General features: G+C 41.6%; 1 protein-coding gene across 2 annotated transcripts in view; it reads left to right on the forward strand.

The window, feature by feature from the left end:
* SMYD4 (SET and MYND domain containing 4) overlaps positions 1 to 26,833 on the forward strand; it is a 47,013-nt gene that overhangs the window by 15,862 nt on the left and 4,318 nt on the right. Inside the window, exons 3-7 of one of the 2 annotated variants that reach the window (XM_047081007.1) lie at positions 2,853 to 2,997; positions 9,254 to 9,343; positions 10,846 to 11,980; positions 24,753 to 24,935; positions 25,844 to 26,007. In XM_047081007.1, coding sequence (XP_046936963.1) covers positions 2,853 to 2,997; positions 9,254 to 9,343; positions 10,846 to 11,980; positions 24,753 to 24,935; positions 25,844 to 26,007 — 1,717 coding nt within the window. The remainder of the gene's footprint in view (positions 1 to 2,852; positions 2,998 to 9,253; positions 9,344 to 10,845; positions 11,981 to 24,752; positions 24,936 to 25,843; positions 26,008 to 26,833) is intronic. The other variant, XM_047081008.1, reaches the window with a different exon arrangement.

A 26,833-nucleotide genomic window follows, 5' to 3' on the forward strand; every position in this document is an offset into this window, starting at 1 on the left:
TACATATTTTAAAAATTAAAAAAAATTGGGGGGCACCTGGGTGGCTCAGTTGGTTGAGCGTCTGACTTCAGCCCAGGTCATGATCCCACGCTTTGTGGGTTTGAGCCCCACGTCAGGCTCTGTGCTGACGGCTCAGAGCCTGGAGCCTGCTTCAGATTCTGTGTCTCTCTCTCTCTCTCTCTCTCTCTCTCTCTCTCTCTCCCCCTCCCCCACTCTGTCTCTTTGTCTCCCAAAAATAAACAAAAACTTTTTTTAATGTTTATTTTTGAGAGAGAAAGAGAGAGCAAAAGCAAGGGTGGGGGGGTGGGGGAGCAGAGAGAGAGGGAGACACGGAATCTGAAGCAGGCTCCAGGCTCTGAGCTGTCAGCACAGAGCCTGACACAGCTCAAATCCATGAACCGTGAGATCATGACCTGAGCCAAAGTTGGACGCTGAACCCACTGAGCCACATAGTCACCCCTAAAGAATTTTTTAAAAAGGGAATTTTTATTTTTCACATTATGCATATTTTACTTTCTTTACAGTTAAAGAGAGAGTCTAGGGTATTCTGTTTCTCCTTGTTGGCAGAATGGTGTATTCTCCGTTGCCAGTGTGTGTGTTTATTTGTGGGGTTTTTTATGTTTATTAATTTATTTTTGAGAGAGAGAGCAGAAGAGGAGCAGAACAAGAAAGAGAGAAAGAATCTCAAGCAGGCTTCGCATTGTCAACACAGAGCCAAATGCAGTGTTCAAACTCACAGACCGTGAGATCATGACCCCTGCCTAAACCAAGAGTTAGACACTTAGCCTTTTCAGGTTGAAATAATTTCAGAATTATTTGTAAAATAGTAATTTTACAATAGTAGTAGTAATTTTTACAATAAAATTTATAAAAATAGTACAAATAATTGCTGTGTAATATACTTTGTTAAGTATATTTTTAAAAGTATATACCTTTAAGAAGTATATACTTTGTTAAGTATATTAAGTATAACAAAGTAATATACTTTGTTAAGTAACAAAAATTCAATCAAGTAAATGTTTTTAAGTTTATTTATGTATTTATGAGAGAGAGAGAGAGATTGAGAGAGAGAATACCAAGCAGGCTCCTAGCTGACAGCACAGAGCCCATGCAGGGCTCAAACTCACAAACTGTGAGATCATGACCTGAGCCAAAATCAGGAGTCAGACACTTAACCGACTGAGTCACCCAGATGCCCCAACCAAGAAAATTTTATTTTATTTTATTTTACTTTATTTTTATTTTTAAAAAATTTTAATGTTTATTTTTGAGAGAGAGAGAGAGCACGCATGCACACACGAGCATGGGGGAGGAGCAGATTGAGGGAGAGACAGGATCCCAAACAGGCTCCACTCTGACAGCAGAGAAACTGATGTGGGTCTCAAACTCATAGACTGCGAGATCATGACCTGAGCCTAAGTCAAATACCCCTCAACCAACTAAATTTTAATGATCCAGTTGGCTTTGTTAATTGATTCATGAATTGAGCAGCATCCCAACTAGCAAGTAGAAGGGAGCTCCAAAGGGCTATGGAAAAGGGAAGGTTTTTAAAAGTAGAGGGACGCCTGGGTGGCTCAGTCAGCTAAGCCTCCAACTTTGGCTCAGGTCATGATCTCACAGTTCCTGGATTTGAGCCTCTCACCCAGTTCTGCGCTGACAGCTCAAAGTAGGGAGGATGTGGGTGCCTGGGTGGCTCAGTCGGTTAAGTGCCCCACTCTTGATTTCGGCTCAGGTCATGATCTCAGGGTCATCATATCATGGTCCTGATCTCACAGTCGTGAGATCTGAGCCCTCATCGGGCTCCTTGCTGACAGCTTGGAGCCTGCTTGAGATCCTCATTCATTCTCCCTCTCTCTCTCTCTCTCTCCCCCTATCTCTCTCTCTGTCTTAAAATAAACAAACATTTAGGGATGCCTGGGTGGCTTGGTTGGTTGGGCGTCTGACTTTTGGTTTTGGTTCAGGTGGTGATCTCACAGTTTGTGGTTTCTAGCCCCTTGTGAGGCTCTTCGCTGACGGCGGGAGCCTGTTTGGGATTCTCTGTCTCCCTCTTTCTCTGCTCCTCTCTCCCTCTCTCTCTCTCAAATAAATAAATATTTAAAAATAAATAAATAAACTTAAAAAAATAAAGGTAGAGAGAGTGTGGAGAAAAAGGAAATTATTAGCAAAGAATCCATTGTTTTAGGCAAGGTCACCCTCCTAAGGCGAATGAATGGAAGGGGTCTGTCAGTAAACTTACTAGTGCTGACCAGTAAATTCCTATCTGGAGGTTAAAGGTTACATTTCTGGGGTCTTGCAACTGCAGTCAGCTTAGGTATTAAGTCTTGGTTTACTGACTTGGGTCCTTAACAAGTGATACCATTTGGAGCCTGTGACTTTCTTTTCAGTATTTTCTTTCAGATTCCCCAAATGTTAATACTTTACTACATTTACTTTATGATTCATTTTCATTTTCTCTTTCTCTTTCCCTACCTCTCCCTCCCTCTTCCCCCTCTTTCCTCCTTCTGTCAGCCATTCACTCAAGTATTTTCAACACAGTTTAAGTGGAGAATACTCTGCTACAAAACCATGTATTATGTTATTCTCCACACCCAAGCTTTTTTATGATACATTATCGTAGGGGTGGTAATTATAAAATAAATAATTAGCATTCTGTCCTCTAAATAGAAATTCTGGTATCTATGCCTCTGAGGCCATAAGTTCCCCCCCCCATTCACATTACACGATACAGACAACCTCATGTGTCCCCGTGTTTTGCAGGTAGGTACTCACGACGTTTCAAGTGCAGTGGTTAAGGTACTTCCCTTGAAATAACAAATGTGTGCTTTTTTTGTTTTGTTTCTTTCTTCATGAAGATCCGAGGATGAGATGTTTTTACAAAATCTGTCTAGGGGCTACCTGGTGGAAAAGGACCCCAACGCTCCCCTTTTCTACAGAGAAGAAGGAAACAAAAAATTTCAGCAGAAGGATTATATGGGAGCCACAGTGCTGTACTCTAAGGTAAGGCACCGCATCTCAGCAGGAGGGGCTACCAACGATTCCGCGATTCCGCGATGCGTAGTTCTTCAGGTCACAGAACCTTACTGCTGACTTGTGTAGCCAGTGGTTCCCTTGTTTACAATTTGTGAACTGAATTTGAAAAAGAAAACTGGCAGAATTCTGCCGTTGGTTATATGCCAAAACAAAGGCATATACGCGTCCTGAATTCCATCAAGAAACTTCTATTCCTAAATTCTCTCAGATACCCTGTAGCAATAGGCTTATTGGGCCCATGGCTCTGCCTTGCCCGGGTCTGTCAGCTGTCACTGAATTGTGTGCCCTTTGTATTGATGAGGCTGTTGGTTTGATAGTCCCAATTTAGAGGCCAGCTAGGTGTTTGGTCAGCTGCAGTGTTCGCTTACAACCGGTATGACTTAGGTTAACTTGGAAAGGAAAATAAGCCCAACTGTCACAGCCTATTTAAATCCCATTTTGAAGGTTGTCAACAGATACAGCAGTACCTAGGAGATGACTACCACGATGAAGCAGATATCTCAATAAAGCTAGCCAAATGAATTTCTTGGCTTCCCAGTTATGTTCACACTACACTATTTATTGTCTACTAAGTGTGCCATAGCATTATATCAAAAAAATGTGCATACCTTAAATTAAAAGTACTCTATTGCTTAAAAAAAAGCTAACTGGCAGCTGAGCTTTTAGCAAGTCGTGATCACTGATCACAGCTCATCGTAATGAATATAATGATGAAAGTTTGAAATATGGCAAGAATTGCCAAAATGTAACACAGAGACACAATGAACAATGTGAGCAAAGGCTATTAAATGGTGCTGATAGACATGCTCAGTGCAGGATTGCCACAAACCTTTACTTTGTAATAAAAAAAAAAAAAAAAAAAACGCCATGTGAGTGAAGCACATTAAAATGAGGTATGCCTATATTTATTTTTTTTTTTTTTTAATTTTTTTTTTTCAACGTTTATTTATTTTTGGGACAGAGAGAGACAGAGCATGAACGGGGGAGGGGCAGAGAGAGAAGGAGACACAGAATCGGAAACAGGCTCCAGGCTCTGAGCCATCAGCCCAGAGCCCGACGCGGGGCTCGAACTCACAGACCGCGAGATTGTGACCTGGCTGAAGTCGGACGCTTAACCGACTGCGCCACCCAGGCGCCCCCCTATATTTATTTTTTAATATTTATTTGAGAGAGAGAGAGAGAGAGAGAGAGAGAGAGAGCATGAGTCAGGGAGGGGCAGAGAGAAGAGGGAGACACAGAATCTGAAGCAGGCTCCAGGCCCTGAGCTGTCAGTACAGAGCCTGACGCAGGACTCAGACTCACAAACCATGAGATCATGACCTGAGCCGAAGTTGGATGCTTAACCAACTGAGCCACCCAGGCGCCCGAAATAAATAAACTTTAAAAAATGAAATGAAATGAAATGAAATGAAATGAAATGAAATGAAATAAAATAAAAACTAAGCATCACTGAGCTAGATTTTGATCAGGAAGAGTGGCTTTTAACAGTCTGAGGCTTTTATTGTCCTGCTTCCATCATAGAAACTGAAACAAGATCCCTGAGAGACTTCCGTCCATAATTTTTAAGAGATAAATATGGGCTTAAGGCAGGAATGTACCAATCCTCTCACCACGTCTGTGATCTTGTATATTTAAAAGAATGAGTGTAGGGGCACCTGGGTGGCTCAGTCGGTTAAGCATCTGACTTCAGCGCAGGTCATGATCTCACGGCTTGTGAGTTCAAGGCCCGTGTTGGGCTCTGTGCCGACAGCTCAGAGCCTGCAGCCTTTTCAGATTCTGTGTCTTTCTCTCTCTCTCTGCCCCTCCTCACTCACACTCTGTCTCTCAAAAATAAACATTAAATTTTTTTTTTTTAAATAAAAGAATGAGTGTAAATTTGAAGGGTAAACACCTTTACTCTGAATCTTTAACAGGGCTAAGCTTAACATTTGGAATTAGTTTTCCAACAACTCTCAGACTTCTAACCATAGCCTCTATAACTGATAAGAACCCTAAATTGTAATGTTATATTTAGTTGAATAATGTGAATTCGTGATTCCTGAAGAATTAAGTAACGATCCACTGGTAAGTGGCTTAATAGTTCCTTTTTACAGAGCTAATCTCTTCAAGTTTATGCATGTGCATCAGAAATGTGATCATATGGGAAGTTGTTCAAGGAAAACAAGTAAAATAAGAAGGGAAATCAGACAAAAAAATTAAGGTTTGCTCTGTATGTGAAAGGAGATGAGCCTTCCTATTTCATGAAGCTAGTATTTTGGGGATTATGGTACTTTGCAATTTTCTACAAACCTGCTATTTTCTCTTTTTTTAAATAATATTTGTTGTTTCTATCTGATTATAAAAGCACTATGTTTTGTAAGTTACTTGGAAAATATAGAGAAGCATAAGGAGTAAAAAAGTCACATAGTCAGGGATAGGCACTGTTAACATTTTTGCTTATATCCATCCTGACACTTTTTCCTCTGAAAATATGTTTTTCTTTTACAAAATTGGGATAATGCTGCACTTACTGTTTTGTAATCTGCTTTCTTCCCTCAACAATTTATTGTGACCATTTTCTCGTGTTATTAAATTTTCCACTAGCACATGATTTTTTTATGGCTAGTTTAGTGTTCCATTACAGAGAACTATGCTTGATTTAACATCTCCTAATGTTGACAGATTGCTTGGTATCACAAGGCTACAAGGAGTGTCTTTCTATGTAAATATTTTTACGCATCTGATTACTTCCTTAGGATAAATTCCTAGAAGACAATTTGCTGGGTCAATTTAAATGTATTATTCTAAGCCTTTGGTACTTGGTGCTGGATTGTTCTCTAGGAAAAAACTAGTTAACAACCCTTCTAGTAGAATATGGGAATGTTCATTTCTCTGTATCCTCATCAATACTAGTTTTTAAGATTTTGTTATTTTAGCTATTTATTTTTAATATGAAATGTGTCTACATAGTTAAAATTCAAAAGGTACAAGAATATATACACAGTGTAGTCTATTTCTTCTGTCTCCTGGCCACCACTTTACCTAACACCAGAACCCAGCACTGTTAAATGTGTCTTCCAGAGGTATTTAGCATATATAAATAAATACAAACAATCTCCCATTCCTGCACGCACATACACTTTAAAAAAAAAACAAAAACAATTATTTTTATTTGTTAAAAATGTTTATGTATTTTGAGAGAGAGAGAGCGTACACACATACAAGTGGGGGAGGAGCAGAGAGAGAGGGAGAGAGAGAATCCCAAGCAGGCTCCTCACTGTCAGCACAGAGCCCTACTCCAGGCTGGATACCATGAACCTCTAGATCATGACCTGAGCCGAAATCAAGAGTTGGACGCTTAACCAACTGAGCCACCCAGGAGCCCCCACACACATACACTTTTTACATAAATATACACTGTTCAGCCCCATGCTTTTTTCACTTAATAATATCTTGAAGATCATTCCACCTCAGAACATTAAGAGCTTCCTCATTCTTATAGCTGCATGGTATTACCTAATATGGATGTGTAGTAATTTATTTAGCCAGCATCTTATAGATCAATATGTAATTGATCTAAGTTGTTCCTTATCTTTGGCTATTTCAAACAACTCTATGCTGAGAAACTTTGCATGTATGTTATTTTGTACCTATCATTGGGGTAAAAGAGGGGCTCCTGGGTGGCTCAGTCGGTTAAGCATTGGGGTAAAAGATTATATCTGTAGGATAAATTCCTAGAAGAGGAGTTGCTGGTTTAATGGAGATATAAATGATACAGATATATATATGAAATACATATATATGTTGCTAACTTGCCCTTCATAATCATGAGACCAGCTTATACTCCCACTGGCAACATATGAGAATGCTCATTTTCCCACTCCTTTGATGACTCCATGTGCTATCGGCTTTATTTATCTTTGCCAATCTGATAGCTAAAAAATGGTTTCTCAGTATAGTCGGGTTTTTTTTTTTTTCCAATTTATCAGATGGAAACTTTTTTTACTCTGGTAAAATATACATTACATAAAATGTTCCATTGTAACCATTTTTAAGTATACAATGCAGTGGCGTTAAGTACACTTACAGTGCTGTTTAACTGATGTGGAAATGTTGGGGTTTGCAGCAAATGGTCAAGAAAGAATTGAAGCATCTTCAGGGCAATAAGGGTGGTTTTTATTAAAGCACAGGGACAGGACACGTGGGCAGAAAGAGCTGCACTAGGGTTGTGAAGAGCCCTTGACTATATATCTTCAAGTTGGGAGGGGGTGAGGGGTAGAGTAAGTCTCTAAGGAGTGTGGAAGCAAGGTTTCCAGGACCTTGAGGGGGCTAGCTCTTGTTAGGAGAAGGTAGTTTATTATTGTTTAGTAAAAACTCAGTCTTGAGATCCTTCAGATGTGTATCAGTGGGCCATAAGCTTGGAGGATGATTGCCAACATATATCTCGGGGTGTTAGAGAGAAAGGAAGTTTCCAAAGGAATTTTTATATGTTAAAGAAGACTTACAGGATCCTGGAGGTCGGGCTAATGCTAAGCTAAGCCTTTTGCCCTTAGCAAAGTATTAGCATCCAGGCAGTTGAGTTCCTAGAGGAGGGTTGCTCGGCCTGTCTCAAGGACATGTCAATGGGCAGTAAGTAGTAAGGAAATTTTAATTTTTTTCCTTTTGCCTTTGTTTCCCACATCACAACCATCATCATACATTTCCAGAACTTTCTCATCAACCAAAACCAACTCTGTGCCCCTTAAACAGTAACTCTCCATACCTCCCTCCCCCTCACCCCAGACAATCGCTGTTCTGTTTCTGTCTCTGTGATATTGCCTATTCCAGGTACCTCATGTAAGTGGAATCATACAATATTTGTCCTTTTGTTTCTGGCTTATTTCGCTTAGCATAATGTTTTCAAGGTCCAGTAGAGTTTTAATTTGCATTTTGCTGATTATGAATGAGGCTGAGCGTTTTTTCATATGTTTATGAGCCATTTCTATTTCCCATTAGAACTCTCTATTCATATCATTTGCTTATTTTCCTGTTGAATTATTGATCATCATCTTATTGATCTGCAGGAACTATCATAAAGTAAAGAAATGAGCCCTTTGCCTGTGACATGAGTTACAAATATTTTTTCCGGTTCAATGTTTGCCTTTTGATATTGCTTTTATTGGTTTGCTGTAAAAAAATGTGTTTTTTTAATAGTTGTTTAATGTGTTTATTTATTTTTGGGGGGCGCAGAGAGAGGGGGACAGAGGATCCCAAGCAGGCTCCACGTTGACAGCAGAGAACCTGATGTGGGGCTTGAACTCACAAACAGTGAGATCATGACCTGAACCAAAGTCAGACACTTAACTGACTGAGCCACCCAGGTGCCTCAAGAAATATTTTATGTACTCAAATTTATTAACCTTTTGTGACTTCTGGGTTTTGTGTCATAGTTACAAAGGGATCCCTCACTCCAACATCGCTTTAGATTTTTCCCATAGTTTCTTCTAGTGCTCTGAGAGCTTCATTTTTTACATTAAGGTTTTGATCCATTGAGAATTTGTCCTAATTAAAGGTTTATCATAAATAGAGGGCCAACTTTATTTCTCTTCTTACTTGTCACAATACTTTTATTGAATAATCCCTTTTTTTTTTCTCCAGTGATTTGAGATGCTACCTTTATGATAATTCTTAATCCTTGCCAATTTGGTGGTAGAAGGAAAGGAGCCCTGTGTGCTTCCATTTGCATATATTTTACTATCCACAAATAAATTAACTATTTGTTTTCTAAGAAATAAGTATCATTAGTGTTTCTTCTTTTGTGGATTTCTATTTGTGCCACTCACCCTTTGTTGTGTGCAGGATTGTGCTTGCAATATTTTCCTCCATTTTCATTTACCTTTAGGATTGTTTGTGGCTGAAGTGGTGTTTGATGCTGCTATCTTCAAAGTGCTTTGAATATTTATTTCCTCACTCGATCTTTACAGCTTTGCTCTGAGATAATTAAAAATGAAGCTGAAGCACAAAAAGATCCAGTAACTTTCCGAATTTCATACCATCTTTCATAGCAGAGCCCTTATCTGGAAGAAAGAAAAAACAAAACAAAACCTTTAGAAATGCTTGTTTTCTAGGTGCCTGGCTGGCTCAGTTGGTATAGCACATGACTATTGATCTCGGAGTCATGTGTTGGAACCCCACATTGGGTGTAGAGATTTTTTTTTTAATGCTATTTCCCATTTATACTTTTAACCGGTTCATTGTTTTGCAGGGAATATCACATTCAAGGCCTCACACTGCAGACATTTCACTGTGTTATGCCAATCGCTCTGCAGCCCTCTTCCACCTGGGTCAGCATGAAGTGAGTATCAGGGTGCATGGTGTGATTGGAGAGGATCTGGAGGGGGTACCCTGGAAGACTAGACTGTCTTCTCTGCTCCTACCTTAGAGCACTAAACCTAGGCCATGCTGCAGTCAGTTGAATTGGAAGAAAATTGGTATCCTCCCAAATTTATTCTTCCCCGATTCATTTTTTTCTCTCCTGATTCATTTTACCTATCACAGGTGATTATGTGGGGCAGTATTGGTTGACAAGAAAGAGTCATGGCACGTGGCACAGGGCCATGGACTATATCCAGTGGGTCAGCAGTTCTCAGTGTTGAGATCAGCAGTGAGATATGTTGCTAATAATACTTCGGGTTCCAAGTGTTTGCAAACAATTTACTTGTTTGTTTGTTTGTTTGTTTTTAATGAGTAGAGCATGTTCAAGATTATCCCTTCAATAATGCAGCTCACCCTCAATATGCCTTTTGAAAGGGTAAGTCCACGTTGCGCTGAAATGCCTGTGTATGCCTATGAGGAAGTGGGCTTTACATGGGCGACTTTCTTCTCATTCCCTAGTTGAGGTCTAAGGACAAGCTCTCAAACGTCATTTTGGCATGTCCTTTTTTGGAATACCACAGAAATGTAAAATATTCCCTACAATTAAGAACTTTTTGGGGGCGCCTGGGTGGCTCAGTCAATTGAGCGTCTGACTTCGGCGCAGGTCATGATCTCGCGGCTCACGAGTTCGAGCCCGGTGTCACGTTCTGTGCTGGCAGCACAGAGCCTGGAGCCTGCTTCGGATTCGGTGTCTCTGTCTCTCTCTGGCCCTCCCCTGCTCACTCTCTCTCTCTCACTCTTCAAAATAAGTAAACATTAAAAAAAAATTTTTTTTAAAGAACTTTTTGAATACTCACAAGTTCATACCTATTGCCCTTTGAACTAAAAGAGACAAGCAAGAATTTAACTCCAGGCCCTGAGCAAAAGAGTCCTGGACAATTGAGGACAACAATTGCAAGAACTTGTGTAATATGTAACCCTTCATAACTTTCCCTATATTGGTTATTTCTATTCCCTTCTTGCAGCAGTGATCATCATACATTGAACACATACGATGCCCCACGCATTCTTTTCAACCTTAGGTGTATTACCTTATTTCATCCTTAAAACAACCCTGTGAGGTTGTCCCTATTTTTCAGATGAGAACACCAAGACACTTAGAAATGAAGTTCCTTACACAGGGTCCCACAGCTCGTAAGAGGCAGTCAGTAGTGGAATGCGGATCTGTCTGACTTCTGTGTGTAAGACTTTTCTTCCTCAAAACAGGAATATTCAATAAGACAAACACAATATCCTCGGCAAGTATTACTTAATCACTCAAAACATCACACGGTAGAATATGATTTAAAGAAATTAGCACGTGGTTATAGTTGCTGCATCTGTAATAATCTCATAAGTTTCCTGTAGATTTTTGTTACGATTTGCAATAGACACTGAAAGCAGGGACCAAGGGTCATTTGGGGATCTCCTTTCTGTTTGCAGATGTGTCTTAAAGACATCATGAGAGCGCAGATGCACGGGTATCCAGAGAGACTGCAACCCAAGATGATGTTGCGTAAGGCCGAATGTCTGGTGACCCTGGGGAGACGACAGGAGGCGAGCCAGACCATCAGTGATCTTGAAAGTAGCTTTGCTGCCAAACCAACCCTCGCAGCTGCCCAGTTTCAGATTCTGCAGACAAACCTCTGTCGTCTGAAAATGAAGGCACAAGAAAAGGAGAGTCTCACAGAAACCTTCCCGGCAGCTCTAACCAAAGCCTTGGAGGATATGGACCTAAAGGGAGAGAATGGACAAGTCCCCAGCGCATCGTCATCTGTCAGCTTACGCACAGACCCTTTAAGAGGCCGCTATTTGGTTGCCACAAAAGATATTCTCCCAGGAGAGCTCTTGGTGAAGGAGGACGCTTTTGTGAGCGTCCTTCACCCGGGAGAGATGCCACCGCTACGTCACCTAGAGAGCAAGTGGGATACCAGGGTTACCAACGGGGACCTCTACTGTCACCGATGTTTGGACCACACTTTGGCCACAGTTCCCTGTGATGGGTGCAGCTATGCCAAATACTGCAGCCATGACTGTATGCAGCAGGCCTGGGACCTGTACCATAGTGTGGAGTGTTCTCTAGGGGGGCTGCTTCTCACACTGGGTGTCTTCTGCCACATTGCCCTGAGGTCCACTCTCGTAGCTAGATTTGAGGATGCAAGCAAAGTCATAAGGAAGCTTTGCAGTGAGATTAGGAACAGAGACACATGTTCACCTGAAAGAGAGACTCTGGTGCAAACACTCACTTGTGACCTGGGAGGGGAGAGTGAGAACAAAGGCAAAATGCTCGAGCCCCCAGTTCCAGGATGTGATCTGAATGGGAAATATGAAAGTAATTACAATGCCGTCTTCCACCTCCTGCCACATACTGGAAACCATAGCCCAGAGCACAGATTTCTCTGTGCTCTAAGTGTCTCTGCACTGTGCAGGCGACTTGAAGCAGCCGGTTGCTACAAGCCAGCGGCGGCAGTGCCTCCTGGGTCGGGTTCAGAGTTGGATGTCTGGGGAGTGGCCATGCTGAAACACGTGCTGCAGCTGCAGTGTAATGCTCAGGCGATCACCACCATACAGCACACAGGTAGGAGAGAAGCTGTTCTTGCCTTACGGTACTGTCCTTGATGTAGCTAATATCTGGGGAGAAAGAACTGTGAGTGGAAACGGCAGCCTTCAAATCAGCAGTCTGATGGGAAAACACCGCTGGCTACCTCGTGTTGTCATGATTATGGCATTGAGAAGCTATGTGGCCTTAACAAATTATTTGATTCCATTCTGCCTCGGTTTTCTCATCTCTAAAATGGGTAGTTTATAGTCTTATTTTTTTTTAAGTTTATTTATTCATTTGAAAAAGAGAGAGAGTAAGCACGAGCAAGGGAGAGGCAGAGCCAGACACAGGACTCAAACTCAAAAACCGTGAGAGCATGACCTGAGCCGAAATCCAGAGTCGGACGTTTAACTGACTGTGCCACCCAGACACCCCACTAAAATGGCTAGTTTAATCCCACCTAACTTTACTGAGTTGTGAAGAATACCTTTGTAGTTTGTAAAAATACCTTAAAAACCCAATTGCTAAGGGGGAGTTTATTATGAAATAGTAATCAAAGAAGACTGCAGAAAGAAGGTCTATGGTTGAGTTAGCATATCAGAGTCTTATTCATGTGACTCAGCCACTCAATCGCTTCCCTTTGCAATTGACAGATTTCCCCCAATCTTCTGTTTTAAATTTCCAAGAGAGCGATCTGGCCAAGCACAACTTTTCACACAATACTACCATGAACTGTTGGTCCTTTGGTGCATGGCCAATAATCTAGGGGCCACCCCTAGACACAGACCAGCCTCACCCTGCTTGCCTGAAACATGTCCTATAGATAAGGCTATTTAAGGCAGATGGAGAGACTGGATGTGCCCAGCATCACAGTGACACTGTATTGACAACAGATACTATTAGAAAAGAGATGGTGTTTCCAGCATTTCTATCGTATGATCTCCATTTTAACAGATACTGTCTTTCAATTCAATTCTTTTGATCTTCTCATATTAGGTAATCTAGAATTTTGTCAACCTTTTGTATGCATGTTTTTATCTTAAATTTTAATTCAGCTGCCAAGTGTTATGATGTATAGGCATTTCAGTAGAGGTGTTTTGGAGGAAGACTCTCTTCCCCATCCTGAAGCACATGGAACATCCAAAAATAGCACTGGATTCATCCCATAATACTAGGAAATCCTATTGCAAGCTAGTCTCTGTTTTCTTCTCTGCTTTCTTTTGCTTCTTTGAGCCATTGCTACCTTCTAAAATACGTCTGTTGAGTGTTTTTCCAGAATTTTGTTTTCCCTTGGGTACATTCCCTGGCATTTTAAAAAATACTATTTTCATTGAGTTCTGTTTTTGTGAATATAAAAATATAGTATAGGGGGCTTCCAGATTATAATGGCAGAAATTTACCAACTCCTGATTTTATTGTGTCGTGCTCCTAAAGTACTTAATAGAACAGACAAAAAAGGTAGAAATGTCAGTAGCTCTAAGAACTGTAGAAACTCTTGTCTGGGTAGACAATAGCAGGCTGACTCTCAGAGCCAGAATGGCAGAGGAGTTTTCCATCCGCTTCCCTCCATGCTCTGTTCCGCACCATCAAACAATCTTAGCCCAAATGTTTTGCTCCATGTGCGTGACATCTCATTATAGTCAGGCTTTTATTTGTATAGCAAGTTTGGGGTAAAAATTTTCATAAGTTCAGAATAAACTTTTGGGTAGCAACCAATTGAGCCACCCAGGTGCCCCTATCTATGAGGTTCTATATTTTATGCATAATTTATTCTTATTTACATGATGTTTAAAAATAGAAAAAAAAATGACTAAATGCAAAAAATTCCAAAATCTTAACAGTAATCAATTCTGAAAGTGGAAATATGGGTGATTGCTACTTTCTTCTTTGAACTTCTTTATGTGTGTGTGTGTGTGTGTGTGTGTGTGTGTGTGTGTGTATATAAAGATTATATGGTTTTTTGTTTGTTTGTTTTTCCCTATGTAGGCTTCATGCCCACCAACACGGGGCTTGAACTCATACCCTGAGATCAAGACCTGAGCTGAGATTCACCTAGGCACCCATGAAGTTTTTCTATATTTTTAAAATTAAAAACACTGATTCACACAGTAGCAACGTTATTCTAGTAAATTTAAAATGGATTGTATACTTCCTTATTATTCTCCGGGAGATTTTTTAAAAACAAGTTAACTGAGCAAAAAGATGATAAAGATGGTAAAATGAGTTTTTAAGTAATTATAAATGAGCTAAACTCTAAACGAATCTTTCAAAATGAGTAAAAATAATTTAGGGGCATCTGGGTGGCTCAGTCAGTCAAGCGTCTGACTTCGGCTGAGGTCATGATCTCGTGTTTTGTGAGTTCAAGCCCAGCGTCGGGCTCTGTGCTGACAGCTCAGAATCTGGAACCTGCTTCAGATTCTGTGTCTCCCTCTCTGCCCCACCCCTGTTCATGCTCTGTCTCTCTTCATCTTTCAAAATTGAATAAATGTTAAACAAACATTTTTTAATACAATAAAATAATAAGGATCTAGAAGCCAAGATAACTACTGTACTAGGGGATTCAGTACATAATATCCATCAAAACTTGTGTCCTATAGGGGCGCCTGGGTGGCTCAGTCGGTTGGGCGTCTGACTTCGGCTCAGGTCATGATCTCGCGGTCCGTGAGTTCGAGCCCCGCGTCGGGCTCTGTGCTGACAGCTCAGAGCCTGGAGCCTGTTTCAGATTCTGTCTCCCTCTTCCTCTGACCCTCCCCTGTTCATGCTCTCTCTCTCTCTGTCTGTCTCAAAAATAAATAAATGTTAAAAAAAAAAAATTAAAAAAGGAAAAAAACAAACAAACTTGTGTCCTATAGACCAGGGTGATGTGATGTGGGCCAGGAACCAATGGTCAAAAAAGAATTGAGACATTTTCAGCACAAAAAGGTGTGTTTTTGTTTTTGTTTTTGTTTTTAATTAAAGCATGGGATAGGACCCATGGGCTTAAAGAACTACACTGGGATTGTGAGGAGGGATTGATTATATACTACTTTTAAATTGATTGTATACTTTTAAATTAGAGATAAAGGAAGTTTCCGACAGGATTTTCCAATGTTAAAGGAAATTTACAGAATCCTGGAGGTCTGGCTATTATCACGCTAAGGCTGCTTTTTGCCTCTAGCAAAGCATTACCATTAGGCAGTTGTGGGCTCCTTGAGGATTGTCCTACTCTGCCTGTCAATGGGCTGCAAGTTGTAAGGAAATGTAATTTTATCTACATTTCTTTTGCCTTTGTTCTCCTTATCTCAGGGCTCAGCAAACTTTTCCTATAAAGGGGCAAATAGTAAATATTTTAGGCTTTGCAGGCCATAATGTCTCCTTTGCAGCCACACAGCTCTGTCATTGTAGCACCAAAGCAGCAATTGACAATGCACATCTGACTGAGTATGGCTGGGTTCCAATAAAACTTTATAATGGACTCTGAAATTTGTATTTCTTATAATGTTTCACAACATGAGCATTATTCTTTTCATTTTTTTCCAACCACTTAAAAAGGTGAAGACAGTTCTCAGACCACAGTCTGTATAAAAGCAAGCAGCAGGCAGGATATGACCCACAGGTTATAGTTTACAGACCCCTGATATAAACAAAGAGTTGACAAATGTAATAAGGAAATCTATTTAGGAAAAAAAAAAAAAAAAAAAGCCTGGGGGGTGCCCAGTTGGCTCAGTCAGTTAAACATCCAACTAATGCTCAGGGCATGATCTCACGGTTCCGGAGTTCGAGCCTCCTATCAGGCTATGTGCTGACAGCTCAGAGCCTGGAGCCTGGTTCACATTCTGTGTGTCTTTCCTCTCTGCCCCTCCCCTGCTCCCATTCTCTATCTGTCTCAAAAATAAATAAACATTAAAAAAATAAAATAAAAGAAAAAGCCCACAAAATTAGGAACAATGAATATAGCCAATAATATAATTTTTTTTAACTTTAAGCAAATATTTAATATGATTTTAGACTATTAAACTTGAAAACATTAAGTAGAAAACTTTGTAGGGTTGCCTGGGTGGCCTCTAACTCTTGATCTCAGCTCAGGTCTTGATCTCATGGTCGTGATGTCAAGCCCTGCATTGGGCTCTGCGTTTGGTGTGGAGCCTACTTACAAAATAAAAGGAAGGAAAAACTTTGTAGAAAATATAAATTGCCTCGATTTTCGGAGGAGGAAAACACTTCAAAAGTCCAGTGATTGTGGAAGAAATTGAAAAAGATTATGAAAATATTTCCATAAAAACAAGCCAGACCAACTCTTTTCCGGATAAGTTCTTTAAAATTTTTAAGGACCGGGGCGCCTGGGTGGCGCAGTCGGTTAAGCGTCCGACTTCAGCCAGGTCACCATCTCGCGGTCCGGGAGTTCGAGCCCTGCGTCAGGCTCTGGGCTGATGGCTCAGAGCCTGGAGCCTGTTTCCGATTCTGTGTCTCCCTCTCTCTGTGCTCCTCCCCCGTTCATGCTCTGTCTCTCTCTGTCCCAAAAATAAATAAACGTTGAAAAAAAAAAAATTTAAAATTTTTAAGGACCATATTTACGCCACCTTTTTTTTTTTTTTTTTTAAATTTTAGAGAGAGAGTGTGTGCGCAGGCTGTGGAGGAAGGTTGGGGGGAGAGAGAGAGAGAGAGAGAGAGAAAGAAAAAATCTTAAGCAGGCTCCACGCTCAGCACAGAGCCCAAGAGGGCTAGATCCCACCACCTTGGGATCGTGACCTGAGCCGAAATCAAGACTGGCACACTCAGTCGACTGAGCCAGCCAGTCACCCCTAGTCACGATTTTTTTTTTTTTAATAAAGAAAGCAAAGAAAAAATGATCTTCTAAGGAAAAGATCATTTTTATACACTATAAAGTGTTCCAGGGCATGGGGGAATCTGGAACCCTTTCCCACTCATTTTGTAAAGCCAAGAAGAAAAACTATAGACTAGTCTCGCTTGTGAATATAGCTGTTAGAACCCTGAAAAAAATCACTGCCATATCACATCCAGTAGTTTACTGACGGAACACTACTATAAGACCAAGTAGCCTTTCTTCCAGAAATGTAAGGATATTTTAATTTAGAGGGATGTACAAGAAGGCTTGTGTAAATGCAGAGACAGGCCATATTCTTAGATGGAAAGACTGAAAACTAAACATGGCAGTTCCCCCACATTCCCCAAATCAGCGTAATGCAATTTCACACAAAATTACAATTGGACTTTTCCTGGAATTTGACAGTGATTCTAAAGTTCATCTCGAATAAGCGATGAGAATGGCCTTTTTGTAAGAGTACCGAACTCTTTTACCGGGTCCTTCCGAGCAAGCTAAGGCAGCAGCTGGGGTGAGGCCCTCCCTTCCTGCACAGAGCAGCACGTCCTGCAGCGTCTGCTTGGCACTCGCCCACCCAGGACCTCGGTGTCCGAGCTGGCCTGCATCTCCCCTGCCCTCAGCCTGTATGACCTGACCTGGTGGTGGTCAGGAAGGCTAAGGTCAATGCCCCCATTAGAGCAGAGGGTGTAAATGTCCTTTGAGAAGTTGGAGCTGATGGACCCGCCCCAGCAGCTGGCGTTGCACCCGCAGGAGGTCCTGCCCCACCACCACTGCTGCCCACCTGAAGAGAAGGAGGTGGAAGCAAAGAAAGAAGAGCCTGAGGAGACTGGGGGCGCCTGGGTGGCTCAGTTGATTAAGTGTCCGACTTTGGCTCGGGTTCAGATCCTCTGTCCCCCTCCCCCACTCATTCACTCTCACTCTCGCTCTCACTCTCTTTCTCTCTCTCAAAAATAAATCAACATTTAAAAAAAAGAAGAATCAGAGGAGTCTGATGATCATGTGGATGTAGTTGGTCTTTTTTGACTAAACCTCTTCTGTAACCTGTTTAATAAAATCTGAACTCTTAAGAAGAAGAATGCATACATACATACATACATACATACTGAAAGGGCCTGGTACTGATATGATACCCCCCCTAAAAAAGTATTAAATTCTTTCTCCGAATCATTAAGTTTAAATAGTGAAGCATTAAACCATAAAATATCTCAAAAAAGATAAGTGAACACTTATATGGTCTTGGGGTGAGAGAAGCTTTTTAAAGCATTGGTATCCAATTTTGATAATTAAAAGATAGCTAGATTTAACCTAAATACCAAATATCAAAAACACCAGAATCAATAAAGAAGACAGAGAATGGAGGTGAAAGAGGTCCTTGAAGGGATGAAAATATGGGACTGGAGGCAACAGACCTGAGTTTCCATTCTGCTGAATCTAACCACTAACTTTCCATATGAACTTAGATGATTTAACCTCTCTGTGTCTCAGTGTTATTATTTTTTTAATTCCAGTGTAGTTAACACACAGTTCTGTATTCATCTCAGGTGTACAACAGAGTGATTCAACAATTGTACACATTACTCAATGCTCATGAAGACAGGTGCACTCTTAATCTAATCCCCATCACCTATTTCCCCCATCCCCCCACCCACCTCCCTTCAGGTAACTATCAGTTCTGTATAGTTAAGAGTTGGTTTCTTGGTTTGTCTCTTTTTTTTCCTTTGTCCATTTGTTTTGTTTCTTTTTCTTTTTTTTTAATCTCTTTTTAAAGGTTATTTATTTATTTTGAGAGAGAGAGAGAGTATAAATAAGGGAGGGCCAGAGAGAGGGGGGGAGAGAGAGAGAGAGAAAGAGAATCCCAAGCAGGCTCCGCACTGAGGCACGGAGCCTGACGCAGGGCTCAGACCCACAAATCTGAGCCAAAACCAAGAGTTGGACGCTTAACCAACTGAGCTGCCCCGGCTCCTCACATTTGTTCTGTTTCTTAAATTCCACAGGCGAGTGAAATCATACATTTTTTCTTTCTCTGACTGGCATACTTCGCTTAGCATTATACTTTCTAGCTCCATCTATGTTGTTGGATATGGCAAGACATCATTCTTTTTTATGGCTGAATAGTATTCCATTGTGTGTGTGTGTGTGTGTGTGTGTGTGTGTGTGTACACACATACACACCACTTCTTTATCCATTCATCTATCCATAGACCCTTGGACTGCTTCCATAGTTTGGCTATTATAAATAATGTTGCAATAAACATAGGGGTGCATATATCCCTTCGAATTAGTGTTTTCTGTTTTTAAAAACCTTTTTTAAACTTTTTTTTTAAAGTTTATTAATTTGAGGGGCTCCTGGGTGGCTCAGTTGGTTGAGCATCCGACTTCAGCTCAGGTCATGATCTCACAGTTCATGGGTTCAAGCCCCTCTTCGGGCTCTGTGCTGACAGCTAAGAGCCTGGAGCCTGTTTCGGATTCTGTGTCTCCCTTGTTTTCTACCCCTCTCCAACTCATGCTCTGTCTCTGTCTCTAAAAAATGAATAAACCTTAAAAAAATTTTTTTTAAGTTTATTAATTTGAGAGAGAGAAAGAGAGAGAGAGAAAGAGAATGGGGGAGGGACAGAGACAGGGAGAGAGAGAGAATCCCAAGCTGGCTCTTCTTGTCAGCACAGAGCCTGATGTGGGGCTCAATCCCACGAACTGTGAGATTGTGACCTGAGCTGAGATCAAGAGTCGGGGACACATAACCAACCGAGCCATCCAGACGCCCCGACTTAGTGCTTTCATGTTCCTTGGGTAGTACTGGGTAGTACTTGGGTAGTACTGGATCATAGGATAGTTCTATTTTTAACTTTTTGAGGAACCTCCCAACTGTCTTGCACAGTGGTTGCACCAGTTTGCATTCCCCCCAACAGTGCACGAGGATTCCTTTTTCTCCACAACCTCACCAACACTTGTTGATCCTTGAGTTTTTCATTTTAGCCATTGTGGCAGGTGTAAGGTTTTGATTTGCATTTCCCTCAATGACGAGTGATGTTGAGCATCTTTTCATGTGTCGGTTAGCCTTCCATACGTCTTCTTTAGAGAAATCTCTATTCTTCTCCCCATTTTTTACTTGGATTTTTTGTTTGGGGTGTTGAGTTATATCAGTTCTTTATATATTTTGGATACTAACCCTTATCAGATCTGTCATTTGCAGATATCTGCTCCCATTCAGTGGGTTGCCTTTTAGTTTTGTTGGTTGTTTTCTTTTGTTGTGCAAAAGCTTTTTATTTTGCTTTTGTTCCCCTTACCTCAGGAGACATATCTAGAAAGATATGTCAGAGAAATTTCACCCAGTATTCTTGTTTTTTTTAAATGTTTATTTACTTTTGAAAGAGAGAGCACAAGCAGGGGAGGGACAGAGAGACAGACAGACAGAATCTGAAGCAGGCTCCAGGATCCGAGCTGTCAGTGAAGAGCCCGACACAGGGCTCGAACTCAGGAACCGCGAGATCATGACCTCAGCTGAAGTCAGACGCTTAACCAACTGAGCCACCCAGGCGCCCCTCACTCAGTATTCTTATATGGATAATGAGAGGGCTGGGTGAACCTCCAGGCCTCTGGGGAGGACTGTTTGCAAAGACGACCCCAACAATTTTGCCCATCCCTATGTTTGCCCCTTTACCACTTGACATTAGTTTTTCTCCAATCAAGAGGTAGAGTCTGTTTCCTGTGCCCTTGAATCTGGGCCAGCCCTGTAACTTACTTTGACCCATGGGATGCAGTAGAAGTGACATTATGTGACTTTTGAGTCTAAGCTTTAAGGTGCCTTGTAGCTTCCGTGTCATTTTCTTGGAATAATTGTGTAGCCACATAAACAAGCCTAGGCTAGCCTTCTTGCGGGTAAAAGACTGTGCCAGACGAATGCAATCATGTGAGTAATCCGGGGCAAGACCAGCAGAAAAAAGTGTTCAGGTAAACTCTGGGCAAAGTTGCTGGCACACAGCACTATAAGCAAATGAAATAGTTGTTATTTTAACAGCAAACCACCCCCAGGAAGGAAAAAAAAAAACAAAACCATAAACAAAACTAAAATGTGCATGACAAAATGAGAGAGTGTTTCTAACAACTGTGCAAATCTTAAAATCAAATCTTTAGCAATCAGTCTTTAAAAATATGCACAGTGGTGGGACGCCTGGGTGACTCAGTTAAGCTTCTGACTCTTGATTTCTGCTCAGGTCATGATTTCACGGTTCGTGAGCTTGAGTCCTGAGCCAGGCTCTGCACTGACAGGAGCCTGCTTGAAATTCTCTCTCTCTCTGCCCCTCCCCTGCTTGTGCATGCTCTCTCTTTCTCTCTCAGAAATAAATAAACATTTTCTAATAAATATACATTAAAAAATAAATAATAAAATAATAAAAATAAATTCATGTCTCTATTGTAATTAAAACTGGATACCATTTTTTCCCTGTCAGATTGGCAAAGTTGCTTTGTTGGGTTTGGGGGATTTGTTTGTTTGTTTGTTTGTTTGTTTGTTTTAACTGTGATAAGGATTTTAGGTTAGAGTATAAAGAAATGGCCATGATATGTTAAGTGAAAAGAAGTAGCCGATAAATCGCTATGTGTACCACGTGGCCAATGACACGAAAAATTTCATGCATGAGGCTAGAAAGAGGACTACAAGAAAATGCCTCTGCCTGGTAGGCTTATAGATGATTTATTTTCTCTACAATTTTCACTTTGTAATTTCTTTCTGACTACCATGTGTTCCTTTTGTAATGTTGATTAGTTTTCTAAATAACAAAAATAATTCAAACAATGGAACTTTATTTGTATGAGCATTTGTCTCTCTGATTTTGAGAGACAGAACTCAAGAGGGGCAGAGAGAGAGAGAGAGAGAGAGAGAGAGGAGGAATCCCAAGCAGGCTCCATGCTGTTGGTGCAGAGCCCGAGACCTGAGCCAAAATCAAGGGTCGGACACTTAAGGGACTGAGCCACCCAGGCGCCCCGTATGAACATTTTTAAGACACTTGATACATATTGGGAATTTGCCCTCCAGGAAAGTTGTACCAGTTACCAGCCTACCAGTGATGTTCACTTTCATTTTTGAATCCAACTGATTTTGTTTTAGTCTGCTCATATTTCTAATCTCGTTATATCCCTTTTTATTATTTCTTTGGGGTTCTGACACCTCTCAGTTTAGTGTTCTCGTTGAATTTCATTAGCAGCTCTTTCATTAGTAGCACAGAAGGATTAAAGTGTTAACTGGGATAGACTTTGACCAAAACCTATGAAAAGTATGTTATTATCTTTGTATGAATCCTATTTAACCAAAGTTCATCAGAAACCTCTCTTTGGTACTTATCTTAAGGCACAGAACTGGCCACAGATGATATTCTAGACCCTGATATGTGTGCTTCTATCTCAGTGGGAATGGCAGATTCCAGAGGTATCTGGATTCATCACAAGGCTTAACGAGGTTCCATGCAGGTTCAGATTAATTCACTGCCCTTTGCTTTCACTCTTCAACAACCAAGGAATCTACCTCCAGTTTGGATCCTTGATTATCTGTGTGCTATACACACAAATTTCTTTTGTTATAAAATACCTACCGGAATAGGTATAGTCTGGAAGTCTGGAACAAATCTCTTTTTCTGTACTTGAACCCCATTGTAAATGCACTAGGGATATTACTAAGGTACACTTTTGGTAAAATAAAGAATCACTCCCTCTTTTGTTTTCGTTTTCGTTTTATGCACAAATGTCACATATTAAATTTGGTTGATAAGGTACATATATATTCTCACTTTCCATTATCTCTCCTAGCAGATGACTAATGTAAAATATTGGGTAATTTTTTTAAATCAATACTTCATTTTTAGAAATAATTAGAGGGAGACTCAACTCCGACATAAATATTCACCCCACTCAGTTCCTGGACCTACTTATGTTAGAGGATAATCTATAAATAATTCACAAAGCTGCCATTACTCACCGTATTGTGATAATTTTTTCTGGGAAAATTTTAACAACTGTGCTAATATAGCCTGCCAGTTATCAGTAGTTGGGAATGCAAGTCAACTTTTAATTATGCAGAGGCTGATTATTCAGACAACAAACTGTTCGTGCCCTGTACTGCTCCTTCTCGCTGCCTACCTTTTAGCATTTTTACTGCTCATTAGCACATACACCAGAAGGTAGGCATTGGCCAGGGGGAAAAGGAAGGGAAGCTAAAATCTGCTAAATACTGAAGACAAGCTCTGATGAAAGATTTCAATACAATTTGTAGAACTGGTGACTAAAATTGAGTCATTTGGATTCCCTGCGAATTTTATTTACTTGTTCTTTTCTTGCCCTCCATAGCAACAGATAATAGGATTGTCTGCAGAGAGACAACATTATTCCTATATTTAACGTTTTCCTTTCTAAGGCATTTTCACATGATGGATCATGATATTTTCTTTATTCATCACATTTGCACCTAGACCGCTTCATTTCTTCGGCAACTGGTGTGTTGGGATTCCTGGCATAGGCCATGATACCGCAATTAGCCGATGGTTTTTCAGGTTTCCAGAAAACTGAAGGTTTCCCTTGAAGTACCGGCAGCTTTCATATTTCAGCCGGTTTCGTTGGGAATACGATTTCCTCACGCTTACACCAAGGCCACTGAACACAATTTAAGCCTTTCTGGATGCCCAGGGTCATCTGCCTTTGCACACATATTCCCGAGCCGTGCATGGCCATTACAAAACCCATGTCGGTACGCCGTCGGTCTAGGAACCTCTGGTTAAGGGAAGTGTTACACCGGTAGTAAAACTTGAATGGTACTAGTGTTTTTGTTTGCCCTCGGGCTGTTATTCTTATATAAGTTTTCTACCTCCCTCTCCTGTCTGTCACCTGTCTCCTTTGCCGTTGTCATAAAACCTGCCTCTTATTAGTTCTCTGTTTCTGGGCTGCTATGGGCTGAGAAACTGAATAACTAAGGCAGCTATAACTGTGGCTAAAATAAGAGCAAATAGGACCACATGAGAGCATAAAGAACTCATCTATGAGTATCAGTCGCGAGCTTTGGTGCAGAAATAGCCTCCCCGCTTAGAGGCCTTTTCCTTCCTTCCTAATTTTCAATCACGTAGTTAAATTGCTGGCTAATTGTGCTTCAAAGAAGAGATTGTGTGGGACATGTGACTGTCTTGAATTAGAGCTTTTCCAGAGAGGTTTTTTTCAGTGACTGATTTCCCATAAAGTTGGGACAGAGGGCAGAACGAATAGGTAAGCATAAGGAACATGATTTTTTTAAATATATTATCACCTGTCTAGTTTGGGATAGTGATCAGGTGACTTGTTCTATTAACTAACCAGAGACCGGTTAAACAAAAGCGGCATCGACTATAAAAGTCTTTGGGAAATCATCCCACCAGGCACTCTGATTTCTGTGTCCTGGTGAACATTATGAAACTGTCTACCTAGAAGGCTCCCGGATGATAATTCCTTTTTTATTCTTTTTTTTTTTTACTAAGTTCTAATCTTTGGGGGCGCCTGGGTGGCTCAGTCAGTTGAGCGTCTGACTTCGGCTCAGGTCATGATCTCGCGGTCTGTGAGTTTGAGCCCCGCATCGCACTCTGTGCTGACAGCTGGGAGCCTGGAGCCTGCTTCAGATTCTGTGTCTCCCCCTCTCTCTGCCCCTCCCCTGCTCATGCTCTGTCTCTCCCTCTCTCTCTGTCAAAAATAAACATTAAAAAAAAAATAAGTTCTAATCTTTGGATTTTTCTGGTATCGAGACGCAATGGTTGGGTTCCGGGATTCAGTGGACTTTTCATGTGTTCGTTTGCTTTGCTTCCTGAGGACGAGAGTTTGCTGTGAGTCATGTTTCATCTGATATGTATCAGATCCGGCTATGGAGCTATGACTCAGACGGGGCTTCAGGCCCAGTTGCCCAGCTCATCTTCTGAGGAATCGACAGTGAGGCCAAGACTACTGTCCTGACACATTTTTCCTTTCCTCTTGCTCTTTCAGGATCTAAAGAGAACAGCGTGACCAACAGCAGGCAGGTCCGCCTTGCCACGGGCATCTTCCCTGTCATCAGCCTCCTGAACCATTCCTGCAGCCCCAACACCAGCGTGTCCTTCATTAGCACCGTCGCCACCGTTCGGGCATCACAGCAGATTGGAAAAGGGCAAGAGATTCTCCACTGCTATGGTGAGCCCTCCCTGCCTCGCCACTGTCCACGTTTCTCTGGCAGGAAAGGACAGGGTGAATCAGAATGGGCAAACCAATGGACAGGTGAAGGCAGTGCATACTTGGGCCAGAAAAAGAAAAGGCCTCCTGGCCTCCTTCCTTGGCCCTATTGTGTCTAAGCTATCACGTATCTCACTGCTTAATCCCATAAACTTCCTCTGCCAAAAATGGGCTCAGAATAACTTTTTGGGTTTTTTTCCTTCCTATCCTTCCAACTTGGAAGCTTCTTTCTTTCTTTCTTTTTTTAATTAAATATTTTTTAACATTTATTTATTTTTGAGAGACAGAATGCATGCAAGCGGGGGAGGGACAGAGAGAGGAGACAGAATCTGAAGCAGGCTCCAGGCTCTGTCTGATATTTCCACACAGAGCCCGACTCGGGGCTCGAACCCACGAACTGTGAGATCATGACCTGAGCTGAAGTCAGACACTCAACTGATTGAGCCACCCAGGCACCCCAGAAGCTTATTTCTATATCTAGTTCCACAAATGTTTGAGTAAAAGGCACCTGTCACATGATGAATAATTGACCAGATCCTCTGCTAAGCTGAAGGGTTTGGTTTTTTTTTTGCATTTTTATTTTATTTTAAAGTTTGTTCATTTATTTTGAGAGAACGAGAGAGTGCAAGCAGGAAAGAGGCAGAGAGAGGGAGGGACAGAATCCCAAGCAGGCTCCGTGCTGCACTGTCAGTGCAGAGCCCAGTGCGGCGCTTGAACTCACAAACCCATGAGATCATGACCTGAGCCGAGATGAAGAGTCAGATGCTTAACTGACTGAGCCACTCAGACGCCCCTAAACTGAAGTTTTTTGAGTTTAGTGCTTGACTCCCTCTTGCCTTCACTATTGGCCACATGTGGTCTCTCTGCAGGGCCTCACCAGAGCAGGATGCGTACTGCTGAAAGGCAACAGAAGCTGAGATCACAGTATTTCTTTGACTGCAGTTGCGCAGCTTGTCAGAACGAGAAGCACTCAGCCACCACAGGGCCCCGGTGGGAGGCGTTCTGCTGTAGGAGCTGCGGGGCGCTCATGCAGGTAAATCTCTCTTTTTGCTTCTCTGCTTTGGCTGGAGGTCAGTCATCCAGCCCAGAGGCCATAAATCTTCAGGAGAAGCCTGGAGGCTTCTCAGGGGAGGCTGAGAGCAAGTCTCTTCCCCTTCAGCTCATCTTCCCCGCACACTGGTTACCCCTCCACAGGAACCACAGGAAACGTTGGATTTAGTAATCTGTCTCTTGCAAATAACAGAAAATCCCACCTAAACTGGTGTGAGGGAGAGGGAAGGGGGGAAAAAAAGACTGGGCATGTATTTGCTCAATAAATCACTAAAAGGTCCCAGGATGGGGGTACTTCAGATAACAACTGGATCCAGGGACTCAGATAATGTCACCAAGACCGATTTCTCTCTCTCCCTCCCTCCTTCCCTCAGCTCCACTTTCTCAGCGAGGCGATCCTCGGACAGACTTCCCTCTGGTGGTGGTGGCGAGATAGCTACCGGCAGTTCCAACCTCACATCCTCCTGGTCCGAGAGGATAAAGACACGCGCTCCTCTCACAGCAGTATAGGCCAAAATTGTGCTTCATTTCATTGGCCTGATCCCTGTGGCTGGTGGAAAATCAGTCACATAGTTTTCCTCCAGCCATTTGGCCCAGAGGAATGGGTCAGATTGGAGCCACATGACCACCCCCTCAGCCACGGGGTCCTGAGTGGGGGAGGGTAGGAGAGGATCCTCAGGAGAAATCACGTTGCTATTGCCAAATGAGGGTGTGGATACTGGCATTTTTTTTTTAATTAAAAAAAATTTATTTAATGTTTATTTTTGAGAGAGAGAGAGAGAGAGAGAGAGAGAGAGACAGAGCACGAG

The sequence above is a fragment of the Lynx rufus genome, unplaced genomic scaffold, assembly GCF_022079265.1.
Source record: "Lynx rufus isolate CCGP_SWC_20201006 ecotype Redwood Valley unplaced genomic scaffold, mLynRuf1.p SCAF_18, whole genome shotgun sequence".
NCBI classification, from domain to species: Eukaryota; Metazoa; Chordata; class Mammalia; order Carnivora; family Felidae; genus Lynx; species Lynx rufus.